At 45.6% G+C, this 23123-nt stretch overlaps 1 protein-coding gene across 4 annotated transcripts in view; it reads right to left on the bottom strand.

Annotated features, from left to right (window-relative positions):
• The window catches only part of LOC134344575 (leucine-rich repeat-containing protein 14-like), a 61932-nt gene extending 42307 nt beyond the window's left edge, over positions 1-19625 (bottom strand). Inside the window, exons 1-3 of one of the 4 annotated variants that reach the window (XR_010017466.1) lie at positions 13938-19624; positions 8752-9127; positions 3225-3266 (exon numbers count right to left, since the gene is read on the bottom strand). Coding sequence is in view for 3 of the 4 variants with exons in the window: in XM_063044626.1 (XP_062900696.1) it covers positions 3225-3266; positions 8752-9077 (368 nt within the window). In the remaining variant the exon portion in view is untranslated. The other 3 variants (XM_063044626.1, XM_063044627.1, XM_063044628.1) reach the window with 3 other exon arrangements.
• Between the last annotated feature and the right edge of the window lie 3498 nt (positions 19626-23123).

Here is a 23123-nt window from a genome sequence, read left to right as displayed (position 1 = left end):
GTAACAATAATCAGAATGGAAGTCGGTAGCTCATTGTTGATAAACTGCCGGCCTGCTGAATGTTGACACCATTTAAAGTGCCAGGCAATTTACAGACCATGTAAAAATTTCCTGCTTTTGTGGTAGTGCTCCTTGTAAATTTGCACAATAGTAGGGAGAGCTTTTCCTCTGATAGACTGGGCTTGATCTACTACTTCCTGTACACTTCATCCATTCCTGGGCATTGATACAACCGGTTAGGATACTCTCCACTGTGCATCTAAGGAAGTTTGATAAAGTTTTAGGTAACATACCAAATCTATGTTAACTTCTAAGAAAAGTGGAGGCGCTATGTGCCTTCTTTGTGTTGCAAATTATGTGCTGGTCCCAGGACAGATCCTCTGATATCATCATTCAAAGTTACTGAGCCCCTCCACCTCTGATCGCCTGATCATGCTCACGGACCTTCAGCTTCTTCCTCCTGTAGTCGATAATCTGTGCTTTGGTTTTGCAGACGCTGAGTGTGGGGCTGTTGTTGTTGTGGTATCATTCAACCAGATTTCCAATCTCCCCTCTTTCTGCTGATTTATCACCAACTTTGATTCAGTCAATAACGGTGAAGTCATGAGCAACATTAAACACAGCACTGCAGCTGTACTTAGCCAGAAAATCATAGGTATAAAGCAAGCATAAAAGGGGTTAAGCACACAGCCTTGCAATGCACCTGTGCTGACGGTGATTGTGGAAGAGATGTTGCCAATCCGCATTAACTGGGGTCCGCAAATGATGAAATCGAGGATTCAGTTGCACAAGGTGGTATCGTGGACCAGGTCTTGGAGCTCTGTGATTAGTTTTGAGGGGTTGATAGTGTTGAATGCTGAGCAGTAGTCAACGAAGAGCATCCTGATAATTGCATCTTCATTGTCCAGCTGTTCCAGAGCTGATTGAAATGGCATTTGCTGTTGACCTGTTGTGATGGTAGGCAAATTGGAACGGATCCAGTTCTCCCCTCAGACGGGAACAGATACGCTTCATGACCAATCGCTCTCAAACTGCTAAAATTTACATCCACTGGTAAATACATCTGTCCACTTCTTGAAAATATATAACTACCTCATTCTGTGGTAGGCAACTTCAGAGGTGAAAATTTCTCTGCTGGTGTTATTCACAAATGGTAAACTTCATGCCTCAAGGTAGTGACCGATGTTTCTCAACTACCCAGTCACGAGGAACATCCTCCCCGAATCTATTTAGTCCTGTCAGATTTTAACAGAGTTCTATGAGATCACCTCTCGCTTAACAGTCATACACCACGCGATGCGCCCTTACAATCATTTTATTGACCTTACCAACGTTGCCCCCACTCCCAGGTATTTGATATTCCACCCTTTTAGACTCATTTTCTTCAATCCATTTGTGATTGCAGTGGGAGATGAGCAACACAAATTGAAACAGGTTGGTAAAGCTAACTGGGCATGAAACAGCTAAAGTACACTAGCCCAAAGCATGACATTGCAGAGGAGTTGAGATGTGATGTTGAAGTCGTATAAAATGGTGAGGTCTAAGCGAGAGCATTGTGCGCAGTTTTGATCATCTACCTACAGGAAAGATATGTCAATAAGATTGAAGAACTGCAGAGAAAATTTACAAGGATTTTTAGGACCTGAGTTATAGGAAAAGGTTGAATAGGTTAACTCTTCATTCCCTGGAGTACAGGAGAATGAGGGTAAATTTCATGGAGGTAAACACAATTGTGAGGGGTATGGAGGGCTATGGTTCGGGTGCAGGTCAATCGAACTAAGCAGATTAATAGTTTGGCACAGACTAGATGGACCAAAGGGCCTGTTTCTGTGCTGAAAGGATCACAATCCTCCCCTTGACCCACATTGGGATGGAGAAGTGCTGTCACTCTCTCACAGGTACATGTGGAGGCCTGTGTGTGCAAAACGAAGATCCCTGAGCCTTCCGTGTGGCTGCAGAGACAGAGATGTTAGGCACGTAATGGGGTGGCACAGTCGCATAACACTCTAACAACACCAGCGACACGGGTTCCATTGCTCCCATGGGTGTAATTGAGTGGCATGGGCTTGTCAACTCAGAGGAAACTGTTACCACGCTGTAACTCTATATAACAATGAACTAATATACCCAGACCCATTAGCCACCCATTTCCCACTGAATCAGCCCCGACCATCCGACACCCATTTCCCACTGAATCGGCCCCGACCATCAGCCACCCATTTCCCACTGAATCAGCCCCGACCATCAGCCATCCTCTAACAATCCCATTTTCACTCTCCCGGCTTTGTGATCAACTCCTCCAGAATGTACCATTCAGTTGTACACTACGGGCAATTTACAGTGGCCAATTAACCTCCCAAGCTGCACATCCTTGGGATGTGGGAGGAAACCAGAGCACGGAGAGAAACCCACACCGTCACGGGGTAGTACCTGAAGGTGGGACTGAGCCCAGACTGATGGCGCTACAAGGGAGCAACTCTATTAATCGTGCCACTAAACTGTCCAAGCAGAAATGACTCTTTTGCAGAGTGGTTTCGAGGGTCTTTGTGTAGGACACCAACTCTCTCTGGCAATCCAGATCCACAACTCACATAATTATCTTTACAGTGGCTCCTGGGTTGGGGCAGGGGGAAGGAACCATCATTCTCCATCTAGGCTTACTGGAGGCCGAGGAATTGAGGAAACGGCTGTTACTCTTCAACAGGGCTATGTTGGAGAATCCAGGGACAGAGGAAAGGTCTAGAGAAAGGCCAATACCATTAAGCAAAGGGTCCGTGGAGCACAGGTTGGGAACTCCTGGTCTAGAGGGTCCAGCTGGAATGGATGGATGGTCCAGTTGTTATGGGAATGGAGGAGAGTGTCTAGAGAATCCAGCATGGATGAATGGAGGGTCCAGGTGTTGAGGGAATGAAGGAAAGGGTCTAGAGGGTCCTGCTGGAATAAATGGAGGGCAAGGTACTCTCCTACACTGCTCTTCTGGAGAATACAGGGATGAAGGAGAGGGTCTAGAACAATCCTATAGTGAGGATTCAGAGGTTTTATGACTCTCGCAATAGGAAAGAGAGGGACCTTTGACTCTCCCAAGCAGAATACGGAGAATGGCGTATCCAGTGAAAGAACCAAAGGATCTCCTCAAAAAAAAACAAACAACTGACAGGAACGAGACATGCAAAGATCATTCTGTGCTTTCTTTCTCGTGCAGATTTTAAGAATATTTGCTGTACCTAAGCTTGAAATCTTTCTGAGACGTTGATGCTTTTGTTTTTCTGAAAAATAATAAAAATAAAATTAACAATTCTAGCCCATCTCTTTTGCTCCCCACAATTCCTCCCCTAAATTCAGCAACACACCCTAAGCTCCCTCCACCACACCCATCTCCCAACACCAGCTTCTACACCCTGGCCAAATATACAATAAATAATCGCTATGCTACCGCGTCACCCTGTAGAGCCAGAGATAGCAAGGGTGAGACAGCAGAGTAGTGGTTAGCAAACCACTCTGCAGGACAGCAATCCGTATTCAATTCCAGCCACTGTCTGTGAGGAGTTTGTCCGTTCTCCCTGTGATCACGTGGGTTTCCTCCGGGTGCTCCGGTTTCCTCCCACAGTCCAAAGACGTACTGGTTAGGGTTAGTAAATTATGGGCATGCTATGTTGGCGTCAGAAACGTATGGACACATGCTTGGTCTGCACTGGTCGCTGAACCTGCACATTCACAACTAATCTTTTATCCTTTGATCAATACTGAATGTATGCAACATTAAGCTCAGAAATATGTAGGTTATTTTAGGAGAAAGAGTCAGAATTTTTTATCTATTACACCCCATCCATTAACCTTCCTCACATTGGAAAGTGAAAGCAGCTGAGCCCGTTAGGTCGCATATTTGTGATTTCAGGGCTAGGTACCTTCCACATTTCTTTCCCTCCTTCCCACCTCAGCATTTCCCCAAGACAGCATGGCCAAGCTGGACAGCAGCAGAGAACACAAGGCCACTTCACAGCAACTGCACGCTTCAGCTGAGTCATTAAGCAATGACCAAGACAAGAGGGAATTTGTGTACGTCAGACCATGACTGGGGGGGAACGTTAAGGAGCAATAGCAAGCTCACACTATGCCTGAAAGAGAGGCAGAGAGAAAATGGCCTGACCATGGCCAGTATCAGAACCCTTATCTAAGAAAGGATGTGCTGGCACTGGAGGGTCCAGAGGTTCCTGGACTGAAAAGGTTAACCTATAAGGAGCGTTTGAAGTCTCTGGGCCTGTATTCACTGGAGTTTAGAAGACTTGAGAGAGGACCTCATTAAAACAAATCAAATATTGAAAAAGCTAGATAGAGTGGACAAGAAAAGGATGTTTCCTATAGTGGGGAAGTCGAAGACCAGAGGACACACCCTCAGAATACAAGGATGTCCATTTAGAACAGAGATGAAGAGTAATTTATTTAGCCAGAGGGAGGTGGATCTGTGGAATTCAGTGACACAGACTGCTGTGGAGGCCAAATCGTTGGGTATATTTAATGCACAGATTGATAGGTTCTTGATTAGTAAGGGTGTCAAAGACTACAGGGAGAAGGCTGGAGAGTGGGTTTGAGAGGGATGATAAATCAGGCATGATGAAATGTAGAGCAGACTTGATGGGCTGAATGGCCTAATTCTGCTCCTGACTTGGAACATACTGGAATTCAACTGACACTTGAAAATTCGCCTGCCTCCATCGTGACTGGCTGCAAGGGGAGTGCAGGTCCCACCCGTAATCAAAACATTAATCCAACCCAAGTCTCTGTACTATTTCTAGTGCTAATGGTCCTATTAAGCTGTTTGCCACGATACAAGCTCTCAGAACTGTGGCAGCAAAGGTCATATCAGCCAAGACACCTCAAGTGTAAGCAGAGAGTAAAGGTCCCTTGTTTATCCACCATTAACAGGGTTTCTGAGGAAGGATGTGCTGGCTTCACAGTTCATGTACCCTCTCAGGGAATTTCAGCGCAACACACAGAAAATGCTGGAGGAACTCAGCAGGTCAGGCAGCATCTATGGAGAGGAATAAACAGTCAACGTTTTGGACCGAGACCCATCATCAGGCCCGGATAGGAAGGGGGAAGATGCCAGAACATGGTAGGGGAAGGAGTACAAGTTAGAAGGTGATTAGGTAAAGCCAGGTGGGTGGGGGAGGGAAGAATGAAGAGAAGCTGGGAGGTGACGGGTGGAAAAGGCAAAGGGCTGGAGAAGGAATCTAATTTCTGAGTGGACCAGGGAAGAAAAAGATGGAGGAGAGGCAGCAAGGGGAGGTGATAGACAAGTACGGAGAAGAGGTAAGTGGGGACTGAAGAAGAGGAAAAGGAGAGAGGAAAATTTCAGCAGCAGGTACATCTAGTGATGTGTGACTGCACACAGTGTTTCCCCACGCCCCCAGCAATGGTCATTCAAGAACCAGAGATCAAAGGTTTAAAGTGAGGGGGAGATGTTTAATAGAAACCTTTGAGGGGCAACCTTTTCACCCAGAGGGTGGCTAGTACCTGTGATGAGCTGCCAGCTGAAGTGGTTGAGGTGGTACATTAACAACATTTACAGGTACGTGGATAGATGAGGTTTAGAGGGCAGATGGGAATGGCTGAGGCGGGAACCTTGGTTAGATTGTCCATTTGTGACAAAAAGCTTGTTTCCGTGCTGTATGAACATTAGTCAGTGGCCTCACTAAATAACTCCTGAACTCAGGGATTGTTGATAGCGAAGCAGGAAAGAAAACCATAAGGCAAGGGAGCATTGCAGTAGACGTCTGTGGCAATGAATTCCACAGATTCATCAGCTCCTGGCTCAGAAATTCCATATCATCTGTTCTAAATGGACGTCCCTCCATTCTGAAGCTGTGCCCTCTGGTCCTAGACTGCCACAGTCTAGGAAACGATAGAAGGGAGAGGGAGGGATGATTGGGGAACCATGATATAGTTCACCTGCTTGTGGAAACAAGCAAAATGGTTTTGATTTTTAAAAAGATCATTTTTGCTTTGTGCAAATCAACAATAGATCGTAATATTCCTGTTTTAGTAACATAGTAATCTAGTCTAGACATACAGATTTAAGATTGGTTAATGTAATTTCTTGTACACAAGTATAAAGGAGATGCAATAATTGTTATTCCAGATCTGATGCAACACAATAAATACATAAGATAGTTTATATACGTATATTGATAGTATGTCCATAAAGTGACACTAGACACAGGAAATCATAAAGTAGTGGTGTTTGGGGGTGTAGAGGGGCAGGTTAGTGGGTGGAGGTGTTGATCAGCCTTGCTGCTTGGGGAAAAGTAAAAATGTTTTTGAGTCTGGTGGTCCTGATGTGTCTGCTACGTAGCCTCCTCCCTGATAGGAGTGGGACAAACAGTCCATGAGCAGGATAGGTGGGATCCTTCATGATGTTACTGGCCCTTTTCCAATACCTTCTGTGTCTATGTCCTTGATAGCAGGTAGGCTGGTGACGGTGATGAGTTTGGCACCACCGGCACCAAAATACTGAGTGCTGAGCCTCAATCTTCCTCCCACCTTGAACACCCCAATCCTCCCACCACCTCCGACACAAGTCTCCCCCACCCACCTTCCCCGCTCTGAGGTGGAACGCTCTGTCCTGAGCAAGAGCCTTTCCCTTGCCCACACTTCAGTGAGTTCTGTGCCTCTGTTGCCAAGCCCACTTTGGCAAGAATTCCCCACCCAGCATCAATCACCCTTCTCCCATCTCCAGCCCTCCTCCTCAGCTTGGACACCCCACTCTGGCTCTTTTCATCTCTGATTGCCAATGAGGCAGCAACTTTAGCACTCCTCACTAGAACCTTACCTCCTCTGAACGCATTGCCCTCCACTCTCTCTGCATCAATCCCAAACTTACCATCAAACCCTCAGACAAAAAGGGGTGCTGTTGTCATGTGGCAGACTGACCTCTACCTTGCCTAGCCCAGGTGGCAACTCTGTCACCTCCTCAAACCTATTCCTTGACGAGGACTCCACTCTGGACACCAACACTAATCTCATCAGCTCTGGAGAATTGCCACCAGACTCACTGCTCCCCTACCCTGCACAGCCCACTTCTACCTCCGACCCAAGATTCACAAATCTGACTGTCTGGGTAGGCCTATTGTCTCTACCTGCTCCTGCTTCACCGAACATGTTCACATACCTCGACTCCATTCTATCTCCCTTGATTCAGATCCTTCCCACCTACATCAGCATCACTTCTTACTCAACAAAATACCCAACCAGTTCCCCTCCAGCACAACCCTCCTCTGTCAAGCAGAACTGATCCTCACCCTCAACAATTTCTCCAGACTCGAGGGGTAGCCATGGGCACCTGCATGGGCCCAACCTATGAGTGCCTTTTCTTCGGCCATGTTCTAAGTCTTCTGGGGAAATACGCCCTAACCCTTCCTGCTCTACACTGATGACTGCATTGGTGCTGCTTCATGCACCCACATTCAGCTTGTCGATTTCATTAACTTTGCCTCCAACTTCCACCCTGCCCTCAAATTCACTTGACCCATTCCTCACACCTCCCTCCCCTTTCTCAATCTCTGGAGACAAACTGTCTACCGACATCTTTCATACACTACCCCTTCCCACACTTACCTTGACTACCTCTTCCCACCCAGTCTCCTGTAAAAATGCTATTCCCTTTTCTCAGTTCCTTCATCTCCACTGCATCTGTTCCGAGGATGAGGCTTTCCTTTCCAGGACATCAGAGATGTCCTCCTTCTTCAAAGAACGGAGTTTCCCTTCCTCCATTGTTGATGCTGCCCTCACCTGCAGCTAATCCACTTCCTGACATCCACACTCACCCATCTTCCTGCCACCTTTACAGGGATAGAGTTCCTCTTGCCCTCACCTACCATCCCATGAGCCTCTGCATCCAACACATCATTCTCTGCAACGCCCGCCATTTTCAACAGGATCCTTTATCACACCTTTATCTCCACCCCCACCCCCCAAATTCTCCGCTGGGATCGCTCTCTCCATGACTCCCTTGTCCATTCACCCCTCCCTACTAATCTCCCTCCTGGCACATATCCCTGCCGGGGACCTTTCCATTCACCTCCTCCCTCACCTCCACTCAGGGCTCCAAATAGTCCTTTCAAGTGAGGCAACACTTCACCTGCAAATCTGCTTGGGTTATCCACTGTATCTGATACTCCCGATATAGCCTCCTCCTCCTCTTTCCAGTAATCTTTTTCCTCCCTTTCCCTTATTCTATTCCTTACTCTGGCTTCCTACCTCTTCTCCTCATCTGCCTATCACCTCTCCCTGGTGCTCTACCTCCTTCCCTTTCTCAATGGTGCATTCTCCCCTCCTATCAGATTCCTTCCTCTCCAACCCTTTACCTTTCCCATCTACCCGGCTTCACTTCTCACCTTCTAGCCATCCTCCTTCCCCTCCCAGCACCTTTTTATTCTGGTGTCTTCCCCCTTCCTTTCCACAGGTGCTGCCTGACCTGCTGAGTTCCTCCAGCATTTTGTCAGTGTTGCTGAAGTTAAATAAAACGGGAATAAAAAGCAATCATTCGGGATGATGAACTACCAAAGAAGCTGATCCTTATGCAGCGTGCTTACATCCAGCTCCAGATCCACATCCTTAGCATTGTAGCCAACTCTGAACCTCCCCCCCAACCCCCCTCGACATGGGTTCTCAGACCACTCTGTTTAAAGGTTACTAGAAACAGGCGATAAACACCAGCTTTGCCCAATTGCATCAATAAATAAAAACAAGTACCTGCTGCCAAGGGTTCTGCTCTGTCGTAACTCACTTATCAGATAGTCCTTCACTCCCATTATGACTGCCTGCAGGCACTGTTTGTTGGGCTTTTCCCGGATCACATCGCGGTCGCAGTGCTTGCAGCTCCTCAGGATGGCGGAGAAGTTGAGGACGCTGAAGGGCCATCGCTGTACCAAGTCGCGCAGCACCAGTGTGCGTAGGTCCAGGAACGCTGCTTTGAACAATACCGGGTAGATTTCATTAGGTATGTAGTCCAGGGCTTTGCGAGTCGAGGCGTGGTCTGAGATCACTTTCTGCGCGCAGAAGAAGACTAGAGAATGCATTCTTCCAAACCAATAGTCCAGGTCTCGCTGGAGTCACCTTCAAGGGATGGCTGCAGCAAGGGTATAGGTGGAAGGTGGAGAAGATCACGGTCAGACCACAGATAAAACTCATTTTTATACTACTGTCTCTCTTTGCTTTTTCCAAAGTCGTAAGTAAACACAATAAGAACAAAAACACTCAGTTTTTGTGCAAAGTGATGCAAGTACCAATCAGAGTTAAAGTACAAGTACGTAAGTTTCATCACTAAGAACCCCCACCACCCAGGACGTGCCCCCATCTCATTGCTACCATCAGGGAGCAAGTACAGGAGCCCGAAGACACACACTCAACGATCCAGGAACAATTCCTTCCCCTCTGGAATCAGATTTCTGAACAGAATCTCAACACCACCTCAGTATTCCCCCTCTTTTTGCATTACTTGTTTATATTTCTGTTTGTAATCTACAGTAATTTTCAACACATGCACTGCATTACTGCCACAGAATAAATTTCACACCATAATAACCCTGATTCAAGCATCAGAGTGTTGCTAAACAGCAGTGATTAGGGTTGGTTTAAGGAACCGAACAGTTAAAGGGAAATAAGTTCTTGAACCTGATGGTGTAGGACTTCAGCCTTCTGTAACTCCTGCCCAATGGCAGCTGCAAGAAGACGGATGGTGGGATCTTTGATGACGGATATTGCCTTCTTGAGGCAGCGCCTCCTGTAGATACGGCCAAACGTAAGGAGGGATGTGCCTGTGATGCACTGAGTACAGTCCACAACCCTCTTCAGCTTCTTGCGTTCCTGTGCCTTTGAACTACCGTACCAGACCATGATGCAACCAGTCAGGATACTTTCATCACACATCCGTAAAAGTTTGTTAAGAGTGTTTGGTGACAAGCTAAATCTCAACCTCCCGAGAAAGAAAAAGTACTGGCACAGTTCCCTCGGATTTTGTACTTGTACTACATACAGGCAAGAAGAAACCATACAGCCTGCTAGTGGACATTGTTAATTACATATTACTTGTCTTAAACAGGTTTCCTGTGTTGACTAAAAGAGCAGCTTCTCTTGAGCTGTGACAAATGTGCTGAACATAGAATAGTACAGGCCCTTCTGCCCATAAAGTTGTGCTGACCCAATTAGCATTCAAATATGAATACTTCATTGATCCCAAAGGAAATTACGTCACATTACAAATGCACAGATATACAAATATTAGAAAAGAAAGAATGAATTTTTAAGAAGTTTTAAATGGTCAAGAAATCTCCTCTGCCTATATAATGTCCTTCCAATTTCCTTACATTTATATGGCTTTCTAAACATATCTTAAAAGTTTCTTTTAAACGCAAACAACAGGAATTCTGCAGATGCTGGAAATTCAAGCAACACACATCAAAGTTGCTGGTGAACGCAGCAGGCCAGGCAGCATCTGTAGGAAGAGGTGCAGTCGACGTTTCAGGCCGAGACCCTTCGTCAGGACTAACCAGCAACTTTGATGTGTGTTGCTTAAAAGTTTCTAATGTTTCTGTCTCTATCACCATCCCAGGCAGTGCATTCCAGGAACCTGCTGCATACCTCTGCTATTACACATTTCAACAGTAAAATACAGTCAGACAAAATAATCCATGATCTTGGATCGTGAGTTGTAGAGTCCTTGAAAGTTCAACTGATTCTACAACTCATGAGCAAGGTTCATAGCTCCTTGAAAATGGCTACACAGGTCGATAAGGTGGTTAAGGCAGCTTATGGAATTCTTGTTTTTATTAGTTGAGACATTGAGTTCAAAAGTCAGGAGGCTATGTTGCAACTTTATACACTCTGGTTAGGCCACATCTGGAGTATTGCGTACAGTTCTGGTTACCTCACTATAGGAAGGATGTTGAGGCTTAGGAAAGGGTGCAAAAGAGGTTTATTGCAATGCTGCCTGGTTTAGAGTGCATGTGCTATCACAAGAGTTCAGACGAACTTGCATTTTTTCTTTGGAGCGGCAGAAGCTGAGGGGAGACCTGATAGAGGTTTATAAGATTATGAGAGGTGGGGAGTATGTTTCCCAGGGTAAAGTGTCTAATACCAGAGGGCATGCATTGAAAGTGAGAGAAGGTAGGTTCAAGGGGCACTTTAAATGTTTTTTTTTCTGTAATATGCAAACTATGATTATTTAGAATGAAAATTGAAAAATCACATTCCTTTGACTTTAATTATTAATTGAAGGGTATAATGAAATACATCACGAAGAAAACCTTTCACATTTTATAAACTATTAAACTTAGATGGCATCAGCATTCAGTAAGCCAGGGGTTTATTGACAATGAGCTAGCGACTTCCATTCTGTGTTTACTGTTCCAATTTGTAACAGTGTTGTAACTTAAAACTGACAATATAAATACATTGAAGCTCTAAAGTGTTTCAAAGTAAAGGTTGTGGTACATTTATTATTTAGAACATTTATGAATTATATTCATTAACACATAATTAGAGTATTTCACAATTATATTAACATTTTTCAAAATTATATTAGCATAATTTCAAAATTATATTAACGGTGCCAATGGCTGAAGGTAATAACTGTTCTTGAACCTGATGGCATGGGTCCTAAGGCTCCCATACCCCCTGTTCCTGATCATTTCTACATCACCATGGGCCATATTCCAGGAATTCCCAACCGAGCATCAACATCATCTCCAAAATGGTGCATGTACAAAGCCCACCACGATCTTGGGGAACTCAGGGATATACTATTAAATACTGCATCCAACTGGAAAGTAGTGGTTAGCACAATGCCAGCAATCACTGCTCAGGGTTCAATTCCCACCACCGTCTGTAAAGAGATTGTACGATCTCCCCGTGACCACTTGGGTTTCCTTTCACATTCCAAAGATCTACGGATTTGGGCTAGTAAGTTGTGGGCATGCAATATTGGTGCCAGAAGCACAGTGATACTTGTGGGCCGCCCCCAGCACAATCCTCAGACTGTGTTGGCTGTTGATACAAATGACACATTATTTTGAAGCACAACTGACAAATAAAGCACGTTAAAAATGTCTTAACCTGACATCAAAGAATTTGAAAATTGGATAACTTAACATAGCATTTTACTTGGAGTAGTGTGTACAGTTCAGGTCACCTCACTACAGGAAGGATGTGGATACAATAGAGAGAGTGCAGAGGAGATCTAAAGGATGTTGATTGGGGAGCATGCCCTATGAGAATAGGTTGAGTGAACTTGGGCTTTTCTCCTTGGAGCGATGGAGGATGAGAGGTGTACAAGATGATGAGGGGCAATGATCATGTGGATAGCCACCAGAGACATTTTCCCAGGGCTGAAATGGCTAACACGTAGGGGCATAGTTTTAAGGTGCTTGGAAATAGGAATTGCGGATGTTTTTCCACACAGAGGGAGGTGGGTGAGTGGAATACACTGCCGGCAGCGGCGGTGGAAGCAGATACAACAGGGTCTTTCAAGAGCCTCTTGGATAGGTACATGGAACTTAGAAAAATAGAGGGCTATGCAGTAGGGAAATTCTAAGCAGTTTCTAGAGTAGGTTTTTTTAAACGCAAACAACAGGAATTCTGCAGATGCTGGAAATTCAAGCAACATACATAAAAGTTGCTGGTGAACGCAGCAGGCCAAGCAGCATCTATAGGAAGAGGTGCAGTCGACGTTTCAGGCCGAGACCCTTCGTCAGGACTAACTAGAGTAGGTTACATGGTCGGCACAACATTGTGGGTTGAAGGGCCAGTAATGTGCTGGAGATTTTTATGTCCTATGTTATGTTAATACTGGACAACTCAATGCAGGGAGGCTGGCTTCCATGATGTGTACCATGATGTCCACACAGAAACCAGAAAGTCCGTTCATGCCAACTCCTTGTAAAACAACCTTACCAATTGCCCTCTATTGATTCCTCCAACTGAAGTGCCTGTATGTCCCTACATTTAACTCCCTTTGGTAAGCTTTCACCTTCTCACTCAACCTATCCATATTCCATTGCAGAATCCAAATATCTTCATCACAGCTTGCTCTCCCAGCTGCTCATGTCATCACCAAAGCTGACACTCCACCATCAGATTTCTGAATGGACAAAGAACTGTCCAATGACAATGGACAGTATCTCACTTTCTTCTTTTCTTGCTCTCTTTTTGTACTAATTTAATTTTATTATTATTCCTTCTATATATATTCTTACTGTAATTTATAGATTTTTAATTATAAGTTCTTATGTATTTATATTTATTGTTTTTATTATTGTGTTCCGTATCTTATTATGTTTTGTGCTGCATCAGAACCAGAGTAACAATTATTTATTTCTCTTTTACACTCGTGCACTGGAAATAACATTAAACAATCTTGAATTTTAGTCACATCGGCTAACACTTCACAGAATTAAAATCCATAGGCCATTGTCGTAACCATCAATATCATCCTCAGTATCAGCACCCCCACTAATTTTTAAATATTCTGCAAACATCAATCCTCCGACAATCACTTCCAATTTGTTAATGCAACTATTAATGATTATCAGTTAACAATAACAAATACTGAACATCCACTCCACCCCCACCGACCACTAGTCCCACCCGCCCCACACCTTTTCCTCGAGAGGGGAGGGAGGGCGTCCGCCCCATACCTTTTCCTCGGGGAGAGGGGATCGCCCGCCCCACACGTTCCCCTGATCCGTTCTCCAGGCCTGCCCTGGGGCCTGTCCAACCGATCTCTCCCCCCCCCGCCCCCGTTCTTGCCCCCCACCCGCCATACCCGCTTCCCAACCCTAGGCCTCAACTCTGCACCTCCCTCCCCAACGCCGCTGAAGCTGCCCCCCCAACGGAGCGCCCGTCCTTCCGCCTCGCAAGCCTCCCCCGCTAGCAGGCCCCACCTTGCCTGTGGTAAGGCCGCGACTGGAACTCGGAATCGGGCGGGTCAGTGCCGAGACTGCTTGGAGACTGACCATTGCCATGTCCCGCAGCCGACGCGCCTGCGCAGGCACAGGCATCTCCTTCCCGTCCTGCTCTCCGCATTGTGACGTCAGCGGCCGCGGGCGGGCGCGCGCGCATGGCGGCCGTCCGCCTTCCCCGGCTCCGGTCTGAGGCGCTCGCCGCCTGTCGCAGTGCAGTGCGCAGATCACAATAAATAAACAAATGGTGCACAAGACGAACCTTTCCATTGAAATCACCGGACTTTAAAACCCTCATTTTTCCCACCCTCACGGAACAAGCCCTCCCACCACTGACAGGCACATCTACACGGAGAGAGCAGCGCCCACCATCTCGGCCGGGCTGTCTTCTCGCTGCTGCTCAGGAGCCCCAGGGCTCACACCGCCAGGTTCGGCAGCAGTCACTACCCCTCAACCACCAGGCTCCTGAAACATCAGCTGTAGGAGCGGAATTACCCCATTTGGCCCGTCGAGCCTCCGCCTCCATTACATCATGACGGATTCATTTTCCTCTAATCTGAATGTATCTCTTCGTGCCCTGACTAATCAAGAATCATCAGCCTCTGGTTTAAACATACCCAGACATCCCACCCTGCAAAAACTCATTTCAGGGAGGTAGCATCACCCCACCCCCGCGTCGACCTCCAAGGGTGTATGTATACAGGACATTTGATTATGAAAGAGCACAACATTTTGTTTGATCACATATTGAAACTATTTATACACACACACACACACACACACACACACACACACACTCACACACACATATATATAATATATATATTCCTTGTTGTCAGTCTCAATGCTAATGCTTTTCTATTTCTTTTGCAAACTTTCCTTGTACTGTGGAGTGACTTGCTTGACAGGTACGAGCATTTTGCTGGAAGTCTCAACCTCGTTGCAAGACATCAGATTCACAATTATGGAGTCGTTTTTTTATTACAACTTTAAACAAGTCTACAGGGAGTTTGGCCTTATCACCTAGGACATGCTTCTCATCATCTTATACACCTCTATCAGGTCACCTCTCATCCTCCGTCACTCCAAGGAGAAAGGACCAAGTTCACTCAACCTATTCTCATAAGGCATGCTCTCCAATCCAGGCAACATCCTTGTAAATCTCCTCTGCATTCTCTCTATAGTATCCACATCCTTCCTATAGTAAGGTGACCAGAACTGAACACAATACTCCAAGTGGGGTCTAACTAAGGTCTTATATAGCTGTAACATTACCTCATGGCTCCAACATCTTCTCGACTACTGAGGTCAGACTAACAAGCCTATAATTTCCTTTCTTCTGCCTCTCTCCCTTCTTGAAGAGCAGAGTGACATTTGCAAATTTTAATTCTTCTGGAACCATACCGGAGTCCATTGATTCTTGAAAGATCATTACTAATGCCTCCACAATCTCTGCAGCCACCTCTTTCAGAACCCTGGGGTGCACACCATCTAGTCCAGGTGACTTATCTACCTACAGACCATTCAGTTTCCCAAGCACTTTCTCCCGAGTAAAGGCAACTTCAGTCACTTCTGCTCCCTGACATTCTCAAACTTCCAGCGTACTTCCACAGTGAAGATCGATGCAAAATACTTATCCAGTTCGTCCACCATTTTCTTGTCCCTCAGTATTGCCTCTCCTGCATCATTTTCCAGCAGCCCAATATCCACTCTCTTTTACACTCTATGTGTCTGGAGAAACTTTTGGTATCCTCTTTAATATTATTGGCTAGCTTAATTTCATATTCCATCTTTACATTCTTAATGATTTTTTTCATTGCCTTCAGTTGGTATTCTCAATTCCCTTCTGTAAAGCTTCCCAATTCTCTAACTTCTCACTATTTTTTGCTCTACTATATTCCCTCACTTTGGCTTTTATGTTGGTTTTGACTTCTCTTGTTAGCCATGGTTACGTCATCTTGCCTTCAGAATACTTCTTCCTCTTTGGGATGTATATATCCTGTGCCTTCCGAATTGCTTCCAGAAATTCCAGCCATTGCTGCTGTGCCGTCATCCCTGCCAGTGTTCTTTTCCAGTCAATTCTGGCTAACTCCTATCTCATATCTCTGTAATTCCCTTTACTCCACTGTAATACTGATACGTCTGACTTTAGCTTCTCCTTCTCAGATTTAAGGGTGAATTCGATCATATTATGTCCATAAGCTATAGGGGCAGAATTAGGCCATTTGGCCCATCGAGTCTACTCCTGAGGGTTATTTTACCTTGAGCTGTTTAATCAATTCCAGCTCATTACACCACACCCAATCCAAAATTGCTGATCCCCTGATGGGCTCAGCCATGAGCTGCTCTCTAGAAATCCCCCCTCCTGGAGTTCAGTGCCAACCTGATTTTCCCAACCTACCTGCATATTGAAACCCCCATGACTATTGCAACATTGTCCTTTTAGCATGCATTATAATTTGTAGACCACATTCTTACGACTGCTTGGGGGTCTGTATACAACTCCCATCAGGTTCCTTTTAGCCTTGCAGTTCCTTAGCTCTATCCAGAATGATTCAACACTTACTGACCCTATGTCACCTCTTTCTAATGATCTGATTTCATTTTTTTTTTACCAACAGAGCAATGCTGCCTCCTCTGCCTTCCTACCTCTCCTTCTCTCTCTCCCCTTGGACATTAAGCTCCCAGCTATAATCTTCTTTCAGCCATGTACAATATCATATATATCAATCTGCAACGGTGCTACAAGTTCATCTACCTTATTTTGCATGCTGTGCACATTCAAATATAACACCTTCAGTCCTGTATTCACCCTTTTCACTTTTTTCTGCCTTACATGTTGCAACTCATCCTGTTGACTGCAATTTCGCCCTATCATCAGCCTCTCCTCACTACAAATTGCCTTGGATTGTAAACCAGCTACCTCATCTTCAGCACTATCATCTGTCCTTCCTACAATATTTCTTACATTGAAATATATGCAGCTCAAGACACCTGTTGCACTATGCTCAACCTTTTGATTCCTAACTTTGTCTGAGGTTTTACCCACATCTGCTTCCACAACCTCTCCACTACCTGTTCTGGCATTCTGGTTCCCATCCCCTGCAATTCCAGTTGAAACCCCTCTGTGCAGCATTAACAAACCTTCGCACTAGGATATTAGTCCCCCTCCAGTTCAGGTGCAAACTGTCTCTTCTGTACAGGTCTCATCTTTCCTGGAAGAGAGCCCAATGATCCAAAAATTTTACGCCTTTCCTCCTACACTAGATCCTTAGCCACGTATTAAACAGTATTATCTTCCTAGTTCTGGCCTCACCAGCACAGGGCATGAGTAGCAATCCTGAGATCACCACCCTGGAGGTCCTGCCCTTTATCGTAGCACCTAACTCCCTGAACTCCCCATGCAGAACTTCATCACTCACTCTACTCACATCATTGGTACCTACGTGGACCACGACATCTGCTGTTCAGCGTCCCACTTAAGAATGCTGAGAACTCAATCTGAGAAATCCCGGACCTGGCACCCAGGAGGTGACATACCATCGAGGAATCGTGTTTTCACCCACAGAACCTCCTGTCCGTTCCCCTAACTAATGAATCCCCTATCACCACAGCGAGCCTCTTCTCTCCCCTTTAATTCTGAGACACAGAGTCAGACTCTGTTCCAGAGACCCAGCCACTGTGACTCTCCTCTGGTTAAGTCAATCCCCAACCCCAACAGTATCCTGTTGTTGAGGGGGATGGCCGCAGGGGTACACTGCATTGGCTGCATAACCCCTCTCCACTCTGTCCTGCACCTTGGGTGTAACGATATGATCTATCTATCAGCCCCTCAGCCTCCCGAATGATCCGGAACTCATCCAGTTCCGGCTCCAACTACTTAACGCAAATTGTTAGAAGCTGTAACTGGATGCACTTCTCGCAGTTGTAGTTGTCAGGGACAATTAAGGTTTCCCTGCCTTCCCACATCCCACAAGAGGAGATTTCCACTATCCTTCCTGGCATCTCTACTGTCCTAGCTCAGCAGATAGAAAGAAGGGAAGGGGAAACAAAACTTAACCTTCAGCTTTTCTTTTCTTTGCATTTTCTGGCTGAAGCCTCAAGGTCACTGCTCTGACTCAGACCATAGACAACAGCCATTGCGCTTGCCCCTGACTTCCTTTAATTTGTTATTGCTAATCAATTCCAAACCATGATTGGTTGCTGGTCAAAGCTCCTTTTCACCATAGTGATCCACTGCTGCCTTTTCTACGTGGGCAATAGACCTGAGTGAAATCCCCTCCATAACTACCTCTCCAACATCCTTTTCCAGCAGTATGATATCTACTCTCACCTCTCTTTTATGCTTCATATATCTGAAGAAATTTTTTGAATCTTCTTTAACATTATTGGCTAGCATATCTTCATATTTGACCTCTTTCTTCTTTATGATTTATTTAGATGCCTTTTGTTGGTTTTTAAAAGCTCGGGGTGTATGGGGTGTCAGGGAGGGGTAGCATCTCTGGTGGGGGAACACGTCGCGTCCTTTTCAGGGCGGTTTGTCCACCTTTGGTCCCCACCTGGCACTCAGCTCTCACCTGTGGCTCCCCGTAGCTGTTTGCATGTGACAGCGGCCACACCCCGGGCAACGGCTTCGACAAGCCGGCTAAACCAGGTGAGGGTAGCCAACGGGTCTCAAACCCTCGGTGAGATAGGGAGTTGTCTATCCCAGCATGTGAAGACAGACTCCGGCAGATTGAGTGGACGAGACCAATGGAAGGTCCAACGGTCAGGAAGGTGGTCTCTGCAAGCGTCGTGGAACGTGTAGAGCAGGACAAGGCACAGAAGACGTCCTGGTCATCCACTGCACCTAGTCCCATCTCCAGCCATCTCGACTCTGTCTTGCCACTGGATCCAGATGGAAATTGGGAAAAGAGAGTGAGGCTGACACTGTGCAACTCTCCCTCACTTAAATCCAAATCACATGCTAGTTTCAACACCATCATAATGGTGTCGAGGTCCTCATCGACATCGACAATGGAGGAACACAAAAACTTCCCAATTCTTGAACTTCCCACTAATTTTTGCTCTATTATGTGCCCTCCCTTTGACTTTTATATTGGCTTTGATTTCTCTTGTCAGCCAGGGTTGCATCGTCCTGCCTTTAGAATACCTCTTCTTCTTAGGTATGTATTTATCCTGTGCCTTCCAAATTGCTCCCAGAAACTCCAGCCATTGTTGCTCTGTCGTCTTCCCTGCTAGTGTTCCCTTCCAATCAATTTTGGCCAGCTCCTCTCTCATGACTCTGTAATTCCTCTTATTCCACTATAATACAGATGCATCTGACTTTAGATAGATAGACAACAGGAATTCTGCAGATGCTGGAAATTCAAGCAACATACATCAAAGTTGCTGGTGAACGCAGCAGGCCAAGCAGCATCTATAGGAAGAGGTGCAGTCGACGTTTCAGGCCGAGACCCTTCGTCAAGAATAGTGTGGTCGAAAAGTTGAAGAGCCGAAGAAATTACAGATGGGGAGCAGTGAGAGATGGTTTCACTGAACTCCCGTCGAAGAGAGGATCTAAACTTCTTCGGTGTAGGCATCACCGGAAGAGGCTTCGCAGTAGTGAATTTAACGCAAACAACAGGAATTCTGCAGATGCTGGAAATTCAAGCAACATACATCAAAGTTGCTGGTGAACGCAGCAGGCCAAGCAGCATCTATAGGAAGAGGTGCAGTCGACGTATCAGGCCGAGACGAAGGGTCTCGGCCTGATACGTCGACTGCACCTCTTCCTATAGATGCTGCTTGGCCTGCTGTGTTCACCAGCAACTTTGATGTATGTTGCTTAGATAGATAGATATACTTTATTGATCCCGAGGGAAATTGGGTTTCATTACAGCCACACCAACAAAGAATAGAGCATAAATATAGCAATACAAAAACCACAAACAAACAAACAACAAAATGCAAACTATGCCAGATGGAAATAAGTCCAGGACCAGCCTATTGGCTCAGTGTCTGACCCTCCACGGGAGGAGCTGTTCTCCTTCTCAAACTGCAGTGTGAATTCTATCAGAGTATGATCACTGGTCCCCTAAGGTTTCCTTTCTCTTAAGCTCTCTAATCAATTCCAGTTCATTGCACAACACCCAAATCAGAATACCTGATCAAGTGGGCTCAACCACGAGCTGCTCTAAAAAGTCATCCCTCAGCCATTCTACAAATTCCGCCACCCCTCCAAGGGATCCTGCACCAACCTGATTTCCCCAATCTACCTGCACATTGAATTCCCCCATGACTATTATAACATTGCCCTTTTGACATGTGTTTTCTATCTCCTATTGTAATTTGTAGACCACATCTCTGCTACTGTTTGGAGGTCTGTACTGTTTGTAATTTAGGGTTGTTTTATCCTTGCAGATTCTTAGTTGTATCCACAATGATTCTATACCTTCTGATCCTATGTCCCCTCTTTTTAATGATTTGAGTTCATTTTTTTTACCAACTGAGCCATGCCATCCCCATACCTGCCTGTCCTTTTGATACAATCTGTATCCTTGGATGTTAAGCTATAATCTTCTTTCATCCACAATTCAGTGATGCCCACAATGTCATACATTACAATCTATAACTGTGGTACGAGTTCATCTACCTTATTCCGTATACTGCATGCATTACGTATAACATCTTCAGTCCTGTATTATCATGCTTTTTGATTTTGTCCCCCTTTTTACATTGCAACATGCCATTGATGCCAATTTTGCTCTATCATCAGCCTCTCCTTGCTAGCAGTCTTAATACACAATGCGTCTGTTTATAAATTAACTATCCTCAGCCCTATCACGCCGGTTCCCATCCCCCTGTCAAATTAGTTTAAACAGTCCCGTACACTCTAGCAAACCTGGCCAAAAGGATATTGGTCACCCTCGGTTCAGATGTAATCAGTCCAATTTGTACAGGTCATACCTTCCCCAGAAGAGATCTCAATGATCCAGAAATCTGAACCCCTGCTCCCTGAACCAGTTCATCAGCCAACATTCATCTGCCAAATCATCCCATTCTTGCCTTCACTGGTGCATGGTATGGGCAGCAAACCAGAGATTACTACCTTGGAAAGCTTTCTACCAAGCTCCCTAATATCTCTCTTCAGGCCTTGCCCACCTTTCTTACCCATGTCATTGGTGCCAATATGTACCAAGACTGCTGGTTGCTCACCAACAGCCTTTAGAATGCCAGGGATCAAATCTGAAGCATCCCCGGCCCTTGCCTGATGAGCTACTCCAACACTGGCCCACTCACACAATGGCCGCTCCACTTGCATGTCTTGGTTTTATTTGCCCGTTCACTGATTGGGCGCAGTCCATCTCTGAAAACTGCTGCGAAGGGCTGCCTTTTAAATCTTCAGCCATGGACCTAAGCACAATCGTCACTTCTACTTGTGTTCCCACTCACTGATCGGGTGTAGTCCAACCAGAAGGGGTAACTTCATTCAGTGTTACTGATCCCATCACAGAACTCTTCCCACAACCTATGAAATCACTTTCCAAGACTCTTCATCTCACATTCTCTATATTTATTGCCTATATATTTTTATTAATATCATTTTTCTCTTTTTTCTGTACTTGCACAGTTTGCTGGTGTCTTTTTTTTGCAAGTTGGTTGTCGTCCTCTCTGTTGTGTGCGGTTTTTAATTGATTCTATTGTGTTTCTTGTATTTAATGTGAATGCCTGCACGAAAATAAATCTCAGGGTAACATATACAGTATGTACTTTGAAAACCATCAAGTATCCTAAGCACATGACCCGGCTGGTGGCATAGTGGCATCAATGCCGGACTTCGAGACGAAAGGTCTTGAGTTCGAATCAAGCCGGCTCCCCTACACACCTTCCATCCGTGCTGCATAATGAGCTGGTGTTCTCTTTGGAAACTCACCCGGCAGAAGGCAATGGCAAACCACTGCTGTAACTTGCCTCGTACGCAGTTCCCCACTACGTCAGGAGGCGTGGAGGGAAATCGTCCGCTAACCGAAGAAACTCTGGATACGACGTACCTTTCCTTTCCTATCCTAAGTACATATTCTTGAGAATTACCCCAGGAATTAAAAGGAGCATTTGCTGGCTCTAGGCCTGTACTCACTGGAGTTTAGAAGTATGAGGGGGTATCACACTGAAGTTCAAGTTTAATTGTCATTCAACCATACATGAATACTGCCAAGTGAAACAGTGCTACTCCAGGGTCAGGTGCAAAACATGGTACCGACAGTCATACACAGCACAAGGTATATATAGTACATGTAAGATAACAATAAAATAGAGTCACACAACAAAACGTAGTCCAAGTCCCTGAGTTCATGAATGTGGCAGCAGTCTGCATTCAAACACAATGCAGTTTGTCTTCCACCAAGCGAACACAGGAAGGCAGCACCGATGCCATGCTGTGCCACACCGCCTCTGGCACCGACTGACAACTCTCTCCTGGGCAGCTTGAGGCCGAGTCTTCCACTGAAGGGCAGCACTGACGCCAGCATGGACACTACCCCTCTGGCACCAATTACAATGCCTCTCTCCTGGACAGCTACGCACAGGCAACACTGCGGCTTGAGGCCAAGTCCTTGCCACACATAACAAATATCGAAAGGCTGAGATAGAGCGGATGTTCCCAATAGTGGGAGAGTCTAGGACAAGAGGGCACAGCCTCAGAATAGAAGGATGACCCTTTAGAACAGAGATTAGGAGGTATCATTTGAATTTATTGCCACAGACGGCTGTGTAGGCCAAATCACTGGGTATATTTAAAGTGGAGGTTGATAAGTTCTTGATTAGTAAGGGTGCAATAGGTTATGGGAAGCAGACAGAAGAATGGGGTTGAGAGGGAGTTAAAATCAGCCATGATGGAATGGCGGAGCAGATTCGATGAGCTGAATGGCCAAATTCTGCTCCTATATCATATGGTCTTATGGTCTTCTATCTCTATGATCTCTATGAATTTGCCATTGATTCCATCAAGGTTTCAATACTGAAGCAGTACGTACACACAACATGCTGGCGAGCTCAGCAGGTCAAACAGCATCCATGGATGTTATGGCAATGTTATGGTAGTCATAGGAGATTTTAACATGCAGGTGGATTGGGAAAATCAGGCTGGTAATGGATCTCAAGAGAGTGAGTTTGTTGAATGCCGAAGAG

This window comes from Mobula hypostoma, chromosome 3, assembly GCF_963921235.1.
Source record: "Mobula hypostoma chromosome 3, sMobHyp1.1, whole genome shotgun sequence".
In the NCBI taxonomy this organism is placed as follows: domain Eukaryota; kingdom Metazoa; phylum Chordata; class Chondrichthyes; order Myliobatiformes; family Myliobatidae; genus Mobula; species Mobula hypostoma.
The sequence above is the reverse complement of the archived record's forward strand: the minus strand, read 5'-3'. Positions and strand labels throughout refer to the sequence as shown.